The 14,754-nt window shown below is 48.8% G+C and overlaps 1 protein-coding gene across 1 annotated transcript in view; it reads left to right on the forward strand.

Moving 5' to 3' along the window:
* Positions 1–14,754, forward strand: part of CUX2 (cut like homeobox 2) — a 227,419-nt gene that overhangs the window by 194,485 nt on the left and 18,180 nt on the right. The window contains exons 9-16 of the mRNA XM_033159254.1: positions 2,910–2,958; positions 3,074–3,178; positions 4,181–4,372; positions 5,923–5,981; positions 8,608–8,656; positions 11,325–11,424; positions 12,464–13,111; positions 14,255–14,356. Of these exons, the coding sequence (XP_033015145.1) occupies positions 2,910–2,958; positions 3,074–3,178; positions 4,181–4,372; positions 5,923–5,981; positions 8,608–8,656; positions 11,325–11,424; positions 12,464–13,111; positions 14,255–14,356 (1,304 nt within the window). The remainder of the gene's footprint in view (positions 1–2,909; positions 2,959–3,073; positions 3,179–4,180; positions 4,373–5,922; positions 5,982–8,607; positions 8,657–11,324; positions 11,425–12,463; positions 13,112–14,254; positions 14,357–14,754) is intronic.

The raw sequence follows: 14,754 nt of genomic DNA on the forward strand, positions 1-14,754 counted from the left end.
CCTATAATAAACAACTTGTAGCCCAGTTTTTGTTGAGGGGTGATTCTCCAGAAGTGACTAGAGTTATGGCACAATTTCTGGCCAGGATTTTTGATCTAGGGAGCTCTGGCCTGTACAATAGTGGGGATTCCCTTTTTCTTCTTTTATATTGTATGTTCTAGAATTTTAATATATACTGATGGTTTTTTATGCCTACTGTTTTATCTATGCCAATAAAGGTATTGTATTGTATTGTATCAGATAGACTTATCAGCTCACCTTGCTTTCGACGCAGAATGGCGGAGGTCGCTGCCGCGGCTGCCCTAAGAGCAGCTAAAACCCCGCCCCTGCGCCAGCCCTATTGGCTGACTGCTAGGGGCGCGGCGCAGCAGCCGGAAAGGTAAGGCAGGTGAGGGTGGGGGCAAGGCGCCCCCACGATGATGCAGGAGCCGGCTCCCAACCACAACCCCTCCCCTCCCGGAGGAGGAGGAGAGGCTTTATCAGCTCACCTTGCTTTCTTTGTTAGCGGTCGGCGGGTCGTTAAAACATGTTATAACAATTGACAAGTACACTTTGTAACATTGATTTTTAAAAAAATACACATTAATACAGCTGAAAAGCACAGGATTAAAATAATGGAATCGCAGAATTGTAGAGTTGGAAGCGGCCCAAAGGGTCGTCTTCTACAATGCAGGAATCACAGACCATATTTATCTATCAGGCTAAGAAGGAGGGCTTTATTCAAAAGCTTTGCCGCCTGCTCTGTGCCTGCCTTACAGGAACCCTGAAGCAAAGTGATCCTCAAAGACTCTGGGGGATAAAAACTACAGTTAAAAAGGACATGCGTGATAGACTCCACCCTCACATTGTTCTGTTGTTCATTGAGATTTTTCGGGTAACATTAAAGCTTGTTGGACAGAAAACCTTCCTCCAGGGATGGCATGGCTGAGAAAGTCTGCAGTTAGGGTTGCAAACTTTTTTTTTTTAAACTAGTCTTTGCTCCTGCGTCCATAATAGCACCACGATCTGCTGTCATTAGCGGCTGGCAGTGTGTGAGACCCTGTGGTTTAGCACCATATGCTGAATTTCGGCACAGGGAATTGGCCTGTTTCTGGTCAGTACCCTTGGTAGCAATGGGAACAGTTCTTTACCCATCAAAAGGAGAGAGGCTGAGGAATCCAAATCATAGAATTGTAGAGTTGGAAGGGACTGGGATCTCAGCTAAATAACCCTCGACAGCTGGCCGTCCAACCTCCTCTTAAAAACCTCCAAGGAAGGAGAGTCACCACCTTCCAAGCGAAACCACTCCTCTTGTCTTCACCGTCAGAAAGTTCTTCCTAAGGTTTAGTCGGAATCTCATTTCTTGCCATTTGAATCCATTGCTCTGGCTGCTCCCCTCCGAAGCAGCTGAAAACGAGCTTGTTCCACCTTGAGCCTCATCCTGTTCCTTGATATGCCCCCATAAGGTCCCTATTGCAGGTGAGGAAGCAGTTGAGATCCCTGAGAGGCCAACTTACCTTTCACAGAGCTTCACTAGATGCTCTTGTGTTTATTTTCCTTGGTCATGTGGGTGGCCAGTTGGGGGTTTGTTTTTGTCACAGGGCAGGAGTGCCTTTACCCAGCCACCTTTTTCCGGCAAGCACCATCTTTGAAATGGGTGGTTTGTCCCCTTCCCACTCCTCTTCCAGCTGTTTTGAACGTTCTCCTGGCCGGCCGGCCGTTCAGATGCATCTCCCACATTTCTCGTTCCGATTATGCAACAGACTTGGAGCGCTTACTCCTATCATGCCCAACCAGATGTTCTTTGATCATGCCGTGTGCGACTGTTTGCTTAGGGCGAGGTGGTAAAAAAACGTTGCCTTTGATCAAGATTTTAGCTGCTACGTGTTGAATGAGAAAGGATGAGGTGGGGACAGAATTTGGCATCCACATCCCTTTTGTGGGGGGGGGGAGAGGAAGGAGAGGCTTCATCCTTTTAGAAATTCTGCAGCAAGTTCTCTCCCCCCCCCCTTACCATGTAAAGGTAAAGGGACCCCTGACCATTAGGTCCAGTCGCAGACGACTCTGGGGTTGTGGCGCTCATCTCGTTTTACTGGCCGAGGGAGCTGGCATACAGCTTCCGGGTCATGTGGCCAGCATGACTAAGCCGCATCTGGTGAACCAGAGCAGCGCATGGAAACGCCGTTTACCTTCCCACCAGAGCAGTACCTATTTATCTACTTGCACTTTGACGTGCTTTCAAACTGCTAGGTTGGCAGGAGCAGGGACCGAGCAACGGGAGCTCACCCCGTCGCGGGGATTCAAACCGCCCACCTTCTGATCGGCAAGCCCTAGGCTCTGTGGTTTAACCCACAGCGCCACCTGCGTCCCTACCATCATCCTTACCATGTAGCATTAACCAAATGTACTTGGGTGCTGTAAGAGAGGACCAGCTGGAGGCTATGGGGTGAGTTTTGTCACCGGAGCAGTCCAGACCTTTTGTAAACTGCTTTTTAAAACAACCAAGCGGTGTGTAAATTTTACGAAATAAATAAAATGAGGGTGGCATCATCAATCAGGGAAGCCGTATTGCCACTGCAGAACATGTCCATTGTATGAAAATTGGTACATTTTACACATCGCACGCAAACACACTCAGGATGTAATGTTCAGAGCATGGAGTATGTTCTATGGTATATTTATTTTCTTGGCAAGCAAAACCACAGCTACCTTTTTCTATTCTTTTTGCCATCCCATGGTGAAACGCAGGCGGGGCTACCAGAGCCTTGACGATAATATTGCCTCGGATCCAGATCCAGCCCTCCTGCTGGTCTTATCCCTGCATCCATAAGCACCCCAGGTGTCAGTGTAAAGTAATGTAATTTCCTGTCCAAGCTCTGCACTTGTCCCTACATGTTATATAACTGATTGCCTTTGCTTTGCTACCGCAGGACAGATGAAGTGGCCATGATTATGACGAACCTTGAAAAAGCCAATCAGGTAACCATGGGGAGAGATGAGGGAAGGGCTTTGGGGTTTGCTGGGAAGTGCAAGTGGCCCCCTGCAGTCGCTGTCCTTGGCAGACGCACTAACCGCTGCCTCTCTTTCCTTGCAGAGAGCCGAGGCTGCCCAGAGGGAGGTGGAGACCCTGCGGGAGCAGCTTGCCTCTGTAAACAGCTCTCTTCGCCTGGCTTGCTGCTCTCCCCAAGGATCCAGCGGGGTGAGGACAAGGAGGAGACCTTCACTGGGCCTCAGCCTATGTCACGAGGCCTATGGTCAGCCTTCCCCAACCTTGCACCCTCCTGAAGTTTGGGACTACAACTTCCATCATGCTGGCTGGGCATGATGGGAGTTGTAATCCAAGACCAGTTTTTTTTTTTTTGGTGGTAGGCAGGCTTGCCTAACTGAATTGACCCAGTTTTGTTGCCCCAAATCCCTTGATAAATATTTGAGAGATTCTCCAAATTGAGAGTTTGCAGTCTTGAACCGGCAACCTCAGCAGCCCAAGGCTTGGGGCTTTGCCTAGTGAGTGAGTAGGGATTTTGTGTGCCCAGGCCCCAGAGGCATGCAGTTGGCAGGAAGTGTTGAGCCTCTCGATTGGCCTGTCCTCCAGGAAAATGGCCTCCTGCCCCTGAAAGGACAACAAAGCAGATCCAATGAACTTCAGTTACCAGTGGAAGCCCCCCAGCACAAGGACCCTCCTCCAAGCAGGAATGGCTCCACGAGGACCCCAATTTGCCTCTATATTTGCGTTGGCCTAATGAGGCTGAACTTGGGAAGCCCTCTTCAAAGTTTGGGATGCTTCAGTCCTCCATCTTTATTCAAAATGGCTTCCAAACGTAGATGAGAACTGGCTCCCTCAGCTCAGGAACCATCCAGCCAAATTAGGCAACGGTATCTCAAGAGACGTTTGAACCCACAGAGGGCAGACTGACAAACGCTTTCAAAACACACACACACACACAACACACTTTCACCTGCCTCCCTATATAAGTTTTTGTGCATCACTTCCCGCTGCTAGCATGCGGCCCCTGGCAGATTGCCCATGGGAGAATGCGGCCCTTGAGAGACTTCCAAATTCCCTGCCCCCCCAAAAAAAATCCTGCTGTGATTTTGTTGGGGGGGGGCACCCACCAAGAAGTTCCTTTTTAAAAAAGAAAAGAAAAACTAAAGAGCTCCGTGGGGTTTGGGTTTTCCCTGTGAACCTACTCGTCTTTTGCAGGACAAAGTCAATTACTCCCTGTGCCCAGGGCCCCGGCTGGAGGCAGCGCTGGCCTCCAAGGACCGGGAGATCCTCCGCCTTCTCAAGGAGATCCAGCATTTGCAAAACTCCCTGCAGGAGCTAGAAGAGTCTTCGGCCAACCAGATTGCAGACCTGGAGCGACAGGTGGCAGCCAAGAATGATGCAATAGAGGTTCGTGATGCAGAAGGGAGAGCTGAGCTCAAGGCCTCCCCTGCAGACTCTTGTTGTCTTGGGGGGGGGGAGCAGAGGGCGGATGGATTGAGACCCACCCCACCCTCCACAACTCACCCCATCTGCATAAAGGTTGATTTTTTTAAAAGAATCAGAAGGATTTTGTTCACCTATTTGAATCTGACTTCATTATTCATTGATGAAGTTAGTTCTAGAATCAGTAGCTGTATCCATTAAATCGTTTCGGGTTTTTTTTAACTATTCCTATAAGTAGCTTTGGGTCGCTTGCGTGATAAAAGCGACTGAAAATATAACAAATGGTAGCAATAATATCCTCAGAGTAGACCCGTTGAAATTAGTGCACATGGCTAACATAGGTCCCCTGGTTTCAATGGGTATGCGCCGAGTATGAATTCAAGTGGACCTGACCCAAGATTCGTAACGAGATATGTATGTATATATTTCACATACTGCGTACATAAAAATCTATGGCTGCCATCGCACAGCTACCACGGGAGGATTTGCCCTGCTGCATCACAACCGTGGATTTGCATGCAGAAAAACCCAAGAGACCAAGGAAAGCGAGCTTGGTAGTTGCATGGGGTGCGAAGGGGAAGTTTTGGGGGTTCATGTGGGGGGAATGGCGGGAGGGTTGGTGAGTGGAGCAAACAGGGGCACCGGCACTTGTGTGTGTGATTGAGTGTGTGCCTGCACCATTACACGTACAGTGGTACCTCGGTTTTCGAACGTCTCCGTTGACGAACATATCGGTTTACGAACCCTGTAAACCGGGACGTAAATGCTTCCATTTTCAAACATGCCATGGCAGTTTCCGCTGAGTACAACATCCTGAGGCCTAGCTGTCGACTGTTGAGTTTTCGGTTTTCGAACATTTCAGAACTCGGAACGGTCTTCCAGAACGGATTACATTTGAAAACCGAGGTATTTTAGCTCCAGTTCCGATGAGGAAAAGGTTGTGGGGGCGAAGATCTAAATTATGTCTTGAGCATGGCTAATAATGTGCTGGATTCAGACTGGCCTAAGATATTGTGCTGCCTGAGGCAAAGAAAGAGACGGCATTTCCCTCTTCTATGTGCAAAAGCCAACTAAACTAGCAGTTTAATGTTATTTCAACATTGCCCGCTCCAGTCCCTGCATCTCTGCCACTTGAGGTGGCTGGCGGACTCTGCCTACCAGTCTAATCCAGGGGTAGGCAACCTAAGGCCCGTGGGCCGGATGCGACCCAATCGCCTTCTCAATCCGGCCCGTGGACAGTCCAGGAATCAGCGTGTTTTTACATGAGTAGAATATGTCCTTTTATTTAAAATGCATCTCTGGGTTATTTGTGGGGCATAGGAATTTGTTCATTTCCCCCCCCTTCAAAATATAGTCCGGCCCACCATATGGTCTGAGGGATGGTGGACCGGCCCACGGCTGAAAAAGGTTGCTGACCCCTGGTCTAATCCCTGGCTGGGTCACCCAAGTTGCTTTAGGCTGCAAACACCCATATCTGATTTTGAACCCTTCGTTTATATATATTTTTGTTTTAGAAGTTGGAAGAAAAGCTGCGGGCCCAGTCAGATTATGAGGAAATCAAGACGGAACTAAGGTAGGGTCCCCGTCTCTGGGTGAGGATCCCGGGCCTCCGCTGGGTGCTGTGTTGGGTCAAATGCTCAGGCTACCAGGAGATGATATTCACAATAAGGCGATTTCCTCCTTTCGCTTTTGCAGGGCTGTGGCACTGCTCTTTTCACCCCTGGATGTGTTTTGCCCTTGGACAGTTGGGTTGCTGAGCTTTTCTCAGCCCTGTCCCCGAGAGCAGGCAAAGACAGACACATCCAGCCCCCTGTTCCCGGCCTGAAAGTTTCGGGGTGCTGCAGTGTATCGGTGGAGGTTGCAAGCAGACACAGCCCCAAGCAAGGATGTCAACAGCATGAAGCGTGTCCTCTTGATGTAGGATGCCCTTGTCATGGAAAGACTGGTTGCGGGTTCCGCAGCCCCGGCTCTCATCGCTTATAAGGCTTTTTCAGGCAGAAGGGAGAGAGGGGGTGCATAATCAAAGATACAAAACATAGGAGCAGTACAGGGGTGTATTTTCCAAATAAATAGAGGGCAGATCACGTAGAAAATAAAAGCGGCTGTAAATACATCACGAAAGCCAAATTTCAAGCTTTGCTTGGGAGCAGGAGTTGTGCATGCCTGAATCTGACACATAAGAAATGAAATCCTACCAAACAGTGTGGAAATGCTCCAGGTCTCCCTTACCCTTGGAGACCCATAGTTTGTGAGTTAGTTTCTCCGCAAACAGCCAGGGTCCACATCTTTGTGTACCACAACAAGAGGTTAAAATCCTGTAGTGTCTTCTATTTCTGGGCCAAATAAAATAGAAAATTATTTTCAGTAGCACCTTAGAGACCAACTGTGTTTGTTCTTGGTATGAGCTTTCGTGTGCATGCACACTTCTTCAGATACATGCATGCACACGAAAGCTCATACCAAGAACAAACACAGTTGTTCTCTAAGGTGCTACTGAAAAGAATTTTCTATTTTGTTTCGACTATGGCAGACCAACACGGCTACCCACCTGTAACTGGGCCAGATAAGTTATCTCTACATCCATCACCTGCCTAAGAAAGTCCTTAGTTGCTGTTTGGTCATCCCACAAGCTCAAAGAGGCAAGTTGTGGGGATGGGGGGAGGCTGTACGGCTCCTACAATTTTGTAACTTTAGTTACGCTTCTTTTTTACTTGTTTATTTTACATTAATAAAAATCTTTATTAAAACTAATAATTGGAAGGGGGGAAGAAAACCTGGGGTTCTTTCATGCACTTTCTCTCTCTCCCTCTGGGCACCCACCACCCACATACTGCCGCACTGATATAAATAACCAGGCTATGCAGTTTGCAAGAGATGTCCTTGAGATTGTTTGAGAGCTGAACGCAGACTGTCTCGCACCCCAGGCGAGTATCATAAACAGCAGCAGGCCGTGTTTGGGGGTGGCTCCACCCTCCTGACACCAGCAGCGCCTACCTGGAGGGCACCATGGTGGTGGAGAGGCAGCGGTCGCACAGCCCCGCCAGCTGGATCCCTATGCCTGTATGTCTGTGCAGCTGCTCACCCTTGCAAGCAGCCCTGTTTCACCTGAGTGCTGTGCATAGGAGTCACTGTGAGTCTAGTGTTGAGGCGGGGTGTGTGTGTGTGTGTGTGTGTGTGTGTGCTGCTAATGGCCTGCTAATGATGCCTCTTTCTCTGTACCCCAAATTCCATGGCCTTGGTTCAGATGGGGGAGCTTGTGGCCCTCCAGATGTGACTGGGCATCTCTTCTGCTGAGATAGGGGAGGGAAGCAGGGCCACTCTGGAGGCACTGCTGTGAGACCAGCAACTTTTAGCACCTCCTCTCCTTGAGCTGGAGGAGACTCTTGAGAGTCCCATGGACTGCAAGAAGATCAAACCTATCCATTCTTAAAGAAATCAGCCCTGAGTGCTCACTAGAAGGACAGATCCTGAAGTTGAGGCTCCAGTACTTTGGCCACCTCATGAGAAGAGAAGACTCCCTAGAAAAGACCCTGATGTTGGGAAAGATGGAGGGCACAAGGGGAAGGGGACGACAGAGGATGAGATGGTTGGACAGTGTTCTCGAAGCTACTAGCATGAGTCTGACCAAACTGCGGGAGGCGGTGGAGGATAGGGGTGCCTGGCGTGCTCTGGTCCATGGGGTCACGAAGAGTCGGACACGACTGAACGACTGAACAACAACAACAACTCCTTGAGCTTTTCTGCCACAGCTGGCCCGTAAAATAATTCTGTACCTGAGTTTCCTTATTTCCTCCTCTCTCCCCATCCATTTTCCTATTACGTCATGGCCTTTTAGACTGTAAGCTTGAGGGCAGATGCTGTTATGGGGTTTTGATGAATGCATTTGATTAACGAATAAAATAAAATAGACTCCTGTTGGCCCTAGCCAGCATGAACAATGGACCGGGGGCATGGAGGGCCGATAGGTTCCCTGTGCTGAACATAAACCATGCAGCCCTTTTGAGATTTGAGCCTGGGGGGTTTTCAAGCTCCACAGCTCACTCTTGGCTGTTACATGTGCTGGATTGGGCTGTAGTCCAAAATATCTGTAGAGCACCAGGTTGGGGAAGACCTAGAAGCCTATCTTTGCACTGAGGAACAGGAGCCTGAGATCCGCTTGCAAACCCATCACTTATACAACCCCCTTTTTTATTTTGCAGCATTTTGAAAGCGATGAAGCTGGCCTCCTCTAACTGCAGCCTTTCCCAGGCAAGTGCACATTGCATGAAGGTCCAGAATGGTGTCGTGGTTATGCTGGACCCGGGAGACCAAGGTTCAAATCTCCCTGCTCAGCTATGAATATCACCTTGGGGGCCCAGTCACTGCCTCTTAGCCTAATCTACCTCCCAGGGCTGCAGTGAGGATAAAATGGGGAAGGGGGCGACAGTGGCGTAGCAAAGGGGGGTGGGGGGTGTGCCGCCCCGTGTTCCATAATGGAGGGGGTGACAAATTATGAAGGATTTTTTAAAAAAAAATATTGACTTCTTTTTTTTTTTTAATGCCTGCTCCGAAGGTCTTATCTTACTATACTAGGGATTATATAGCTATATATGAAATTTCATGCATATTGGTTAATATCTTGACCCTCCTCCACCAAAATAGCTATTCACTTGGCTGTTTTCCCATGTCATAAAGGCTGAAATTTCAGTTCAGAGAACACTTTACTGTTCCCAAGCCTAACCCTGTGGAAAGCCATCTAATTAGACTTTAATTTGATTTTGAGATGTTTTTAGGAGGTAATTTAATTATTGTTTGATTTTATACCAATGTTATGTATCTGATGTTAGCCACCCTGAGCCCGACTTTGGCCGGGGAGGGTGGGATATAAATAAAAGTTTTTTATTATTATTGCTTGTTATTATTCCTTTGTAAGAAAATATGAAATAATGTAAAACTATTTTTTCAAGGGGGGGGAATCAATGGGGGGTTGACAAGAAATTTTCTGCACCAGGTACCACCTGACCTTCCCATGCCTGGGGGGGGGTGACAAAATTTTTTTTGCCCCCGGGTACCAATTTACCTTGCTGTGCCCCTGGGGGGAGACCAGCCAGTTTGTAGTTGTTTAAAGAGTGTCCCGGAAACAATGGCATGAATCAGTGGGAAGAAGCGCTCAAACATTTGCAAACTCTGTGACTGCGTGAGAAGCATTTTCCAACCCTTGAGTTAAGGTTGCTTTCCAGCCACAGGAATGTACACGGCAGAGAGTTATGTCTTTATTGACAAAGATAGCACAATCACTTTGACAGCGATTCAAACTGCTGGTTTTTACCTGTAAAGCATTTAAAGGACCGCAGTACCTCAAGGACCAACTCTTTCCATATGAACCTACCTGGACCCTGAGATCACCTTCTGAGGCCTTTCTTCGTGTGCCTCCTCCTTGAGAGTTCCAGAGGGTGGCAACATGAGAACAGGGCCTTCTCTGCAGTGGCTCCCCATCTGTGGAATGCTCTCCCCAGGGACGTTTGCCTGGCGCCTTCATTATACACCTTTAGGCGCCAGGCAAAAACGTTCCTTGTTAACCAGGCCTTTGGTTGATTTGATTGGCATCCTAAGCCCTTTTAAAACGTGGTGGTTTTTTGGAGGGGGGTTATTCTGCTGTTGTTTTTATTTTGAGTATGCATTTTGGGTTTTTATATTTTGATGTTATTCTGTGAACTGCCCTGAGACCTACGGGTATAGGGTGGTAGATTAATAATAATAATAATAATAATAATAATAATACAGCTGTGGATAGCTGTGGGTACTTATGCACACCAGTGTAGCGTCTAGGCAGCTATTCCCAGGTCTGCACCCTATGGAGCAGTTGCAGCAACTGGGGACTGCTCCCCCTACACCAATTTATGTACCTTCCTATGCACACGTAGCTGGAGACTGTGGCTGTGTGGAAACTGCTGTTGCTCTTCCTGCTTCAATTCTCTCCTGGTTCTGGGAGACAGTGGTGCTGGCAGGGGCGTAGCAAGGTCAATTGGTACCCGTGAGCAAAAAATTTTTTGTAAACCCCCCCCCCGAGGCATAGGAAGGTCAGGTGGTACCCGATACAGAAAATTTCTTGTCACACAAACCCCCTATTGATTCCCCCACTGCAAAAATGGTTTTACGTTATTTCATATTTTCTTACAAAGGAATAATAACAGGTAATAATAATTATAAAAAAAAACTTTTATTTATATCCCGCCCTCCCCGGCCGAAGTCAGGCTCAGGATGGCTAACATCAGATACATAACATTGTTATAAAATCAAACAATAATTAAATTACCTCCTTAAAAACATCTCAAAATCAAATTAAAGTCTAATTAGATGGCTTTCTACAGGGTTAGGGTTGGGAACAGCAAGTGCTTCACTGAACTGAAATTTCAGCTTTCACGACATAGGAAAAAAGCCAAGTAAACAGCTATTTTGGTGGAGAAGGGTCAAGATATTAACCGATATGCATGAAATTTCATATATAGCTATATAATCCCTAGTATTGTAAGATAAGACCTTTGGAGCAGGCATTTTAAAAAAAGGTTTTTTTATGAACCGCCCTAGTAGGGCAGTAATTGTTCCTTGATAATTTGTCACCCCCTCCATTATGGAACCTGGGGCGGCCCACCCCCTACGCCCCCCCTTGCTACATCCCTGGGTGCTGGCGAGGGTGGGGAAACACACAGCCCTTCACTGGTCTGGCCGGCCTCTTCCACCAGCTCTGAAGCTTCCTCTGCCTCTAAGTCTTGCCCCCTGGCTGGTACAGATCCCCACAACCCACTGCTCCCCTCTCCTGAATCAGAATTTTGTCCCCACCACACTCCAAGCGCATCCTGCCAGTCCTGACGCCTTGCTTCCCTGCCCCAACTTCCCTCCCTCCCTCAATTCAATTTTTTTTATTTTTTATTTTTAGAGCATATCAAAACCCAGTGATGTTTTGCTTCTGGGAAAGGAATCCTTCTACCCGTCGCAGAAGTTCCTTTTGGAAAAACCAGGCCTCGTACCCAGTACTGGTAGGTTGGGGTGCATGAAAATGCATTTCTATAGAGGTCCCTGATGGGTTTTCATGGGGTGGAGGAGGTCTTGCATGCAGAGGAGCCTGACATGCAGTACCCCTGTGCACTAGCGGGGGAAGAGGGGTGCTGGGGGAACACACCTCCCCCAGCAGCGCAATCCCGGTGGGGTGCAATCGCGGCTGTTCCCCACCCGTGTGGGGCGCCATGCCCCCAGGATGCGTGTCATGCCCCTGTGGGCGACGCACCACGCCCCGAGGTCGCGCACCACGCCCCCAGGATGCATGCCAGCCCTGCCCCCTCCTGCTCTCTGCCCCCCAGTGCCAGAGCATGAAGCTCCGCCACTGCTCCTCTGCAACGCAGGTTAAGTGTTGCAGTACTACAGAGAACTCCTAACAAGCAGATTGCGCCATGGAGGGTTGGAAGCAAATGGCATTGGGGACCTTTAAGGCTGAGCCGGGGAACCAGCAGCCCTCCAAGTGTTGCTGGATGCCAACTCCTGGCTGGTGGTCAGGGTGTCAGGAACCTGGCAGAGACACATGCCCGGCTGGCATGTTCTCTCCCTCCTGGTCGGTTGTTCGGGAGACTCAAAGTCTTTCTCCAGCCCAAACATCACAGCGACTGATGCCTCAGAGACATCAGCACACTTCAGGATCAGCGGAGTATTAGCAGTCAGCGCAGCAATATTGGCTAAACTACTTTATTTACATATAATACACTCTGAGCATTCTGACTCAGCTCCTTCCTCACCAGCATCCAACAGCAAAGAGAGAGAACAAAGGACAAGCATCTTACATCACAAAACACAGTAATACAAACATCCTGTCGCCGTCACTTCCCACTATGTGGAATGAAAACATACACCATCATGTGGTAAAAACAATCCCATGACTGCAACACGGGGAATGAATCCTAACACAGGGATGGTGGGAGCTGTGAGTCCAGCAACATCTGTAGGGGGAGGCATAGGTTCTCCACCCCTGCTTTAGAGTAAGCTATAGTTGGTGTGTGTATCTCTCCCTTCCTCTTTGGTCTCTAGAGGAGGATCCCTCGGAGGATGAGTCGGTGAAGGACTCCATGGGCACAGACCAATCCTACCTTTCCCCTCAGCACCTCTCGCACCCGCTCCGGGAAGATTCGACCTCCCCGTCCCTCATCCAGCCGCTGCTGGGCCCCTCCATGGCTCAGGAGGTACCAAGGACTTTCACGCTCTCGCCTTTTCCTGCTGAGCGGATCCCACTGGACTCCCTCCTCCCGAAACAGATGGGGCCTCCTGCGTACAAGAACGAGGCTGGCGGCATGGCAGTCTTCCCTTCCACTTTCTACTCCGCCAAGGCGGCAGCGTTGCCGGGCAACCCCAGCCAAGCCATCCCAGCCAGCGAGGCAAGCCCTCCCAGTGACCAGTCGGAAGGCAGCAGTTCGGGTTCGGCCGATGAGGAGCAGCTGGACACAGCCGAAATTGCCTTCCAGGTGAAGGAGCAGCTCCTCAAGCACAACATTGGCCAGCGCGTGTTTGGCCATTACGTCCTCGGCCTCTCTCAGGGCTCCGTCAGCGAGATCCTGGCCAGGCCAAAACCTTGGCGTAAGCTCACGGTCAAGGGGAAGGAGCCGTTCATCAAGATGAAGCAGTTCCTCTCCGACGAGCAGAACGTCTTGGCCCTGAGGACGATCCAAGTCCGCCAGAGAGGTAAGTAGGATAGGCAGGGGACTGGCAGGTGGACACGGTTTTCGTGGGTCTCTTTGGGCCTGGAGGGAGCAGGGAGGGCCGCTTCCGGCATAACTATCCAGGCCTTGTGAGGAACAGGCCCCCAAGGCAGAGGAATAAATGGTGCTCCTCTCCACCCATTAAGGCGCATAGTGCCAGGTTGGTACCTGAGGAAGAAAGCCACATCAGGGTCTCTCCCTGGGAGTGAAAATACAATATAGATTAGAAAACACTTTGTTTTGTTTTTTTCCAAATCATATTTATTAGAATTTCCAATACAACAGAATCACATGAAACATTCCAAATTACATTCCAGATTATTTATCCAGTTATCAATAAAAAAAAGAAAAATTCCAAATCTACCGAATTATTATTTTAATTTTATTTAGGGGCATCTCATGCTTCAAATTCCGGAGGTATCTAATCAACTATTGTCCTTTGTTTTCGCGTTCCAGCCCCTGATATATTCCGACAAGCAAGATAAATCAAAGCAAACAATGTCTCTGTGTGGATTTTAAGTCCGTATTTCACCGCCATACAGTCCCTTGCCCCTTGACTGTCTGACTCCAAAAGTCAAATCACGGACATTCGCCGTCTTCTTTTTATCTTCCACACTGTGATCAGTTACATTTTCGCTTTATCTCGGAATGGCTTGATTTGGCTTTGAGGCTGGGGTGGGCCAACTCTGCCTTTCCATGTGTTGTTATACTCCCAACTTCTATCAGCCAGTGGTCAAGGATGAGGGTGTTTCTGGGAGGGCCAAAATTTCTGTCTCCAATCTGAAAACAATCATAGTGTGCCTTTTCCTCTACACAAAGCAAATTTATACAGATTGAATCTATTAATCCAGGTGTGGAGTACCACAGTCCAGCCTCTTGGCAGTTCCCCTTCTGGGCTGGTCCGCATTGCTCTTGCCATCCTCCTCCCCCCCCCCCCAAAAAAAGCCATGGCCTCGCAAAGGCAGAGCCCAACAGCCGGGTTCCTGGTCTCTTTCCCGTCATGCCATGCAACTAATGGCAGGAGATGTTTCCTTCCAGCAGGGGCTCCTAAAAAATAGCTGAGCGCTGAGCTGGTACGAAACACGAGGCAAGTGGCAGGCCTCAAATGTTGTGCTTCTTTGATCAGGCAGCATCACGCCGAGGATTAGGACCCCAGAGACTGGCTCTGACGATGCCATCAAGAACATCCTAGAACAAGCCAAGAAGGAGATTGAGTCACAGAAAGGAGGTAAGGGCCATGAGGAACACCACCAAGGTTGCCCTCGGTGGCATCTTAAAATTTCGCAGGTTTGGAGTTTGTCCCGAGAATTCAAGAGGGTCTTTCTCCCGGAGACAGCTGGATGGAAAAGCGGAGCTACAAAACAACCTCTCCGCAATGGGACAGCATCCAGCAACTATCCAGGAAGGGTTTTCCTCCCTAGTAGTCCTGGATTATACAGTATAATGCTACTGAATACTATTTGCATCATCGTAGTATAGGCAACTTTCCCTTGTGTGTGAGAGACGGAGGAGGGCTGGGAATGTGTATTTTTTTTTAAGGAGGTGCTTGCCATCTGCAGCTTTTACAAGTACTTTCCTTGTTTAAAAAAAATCATTTTTTAACAAAATAAATAAATCTGCCCCATT

Source organism: Lacerta agilis, chromosome 8, assembly GCF_009819535.1.
Source record: "Lacerta agilis isolate rLacAgi1 chromosome 8, rLacAgi1.pri, whole genome shotgun sequence".
Taxonomy (NCBI): Eukaryota; Metazoa; Chordata; class Lepidosauria; order Squamata; family Lacertidae; genus Lacerta; species Lacerta agilis.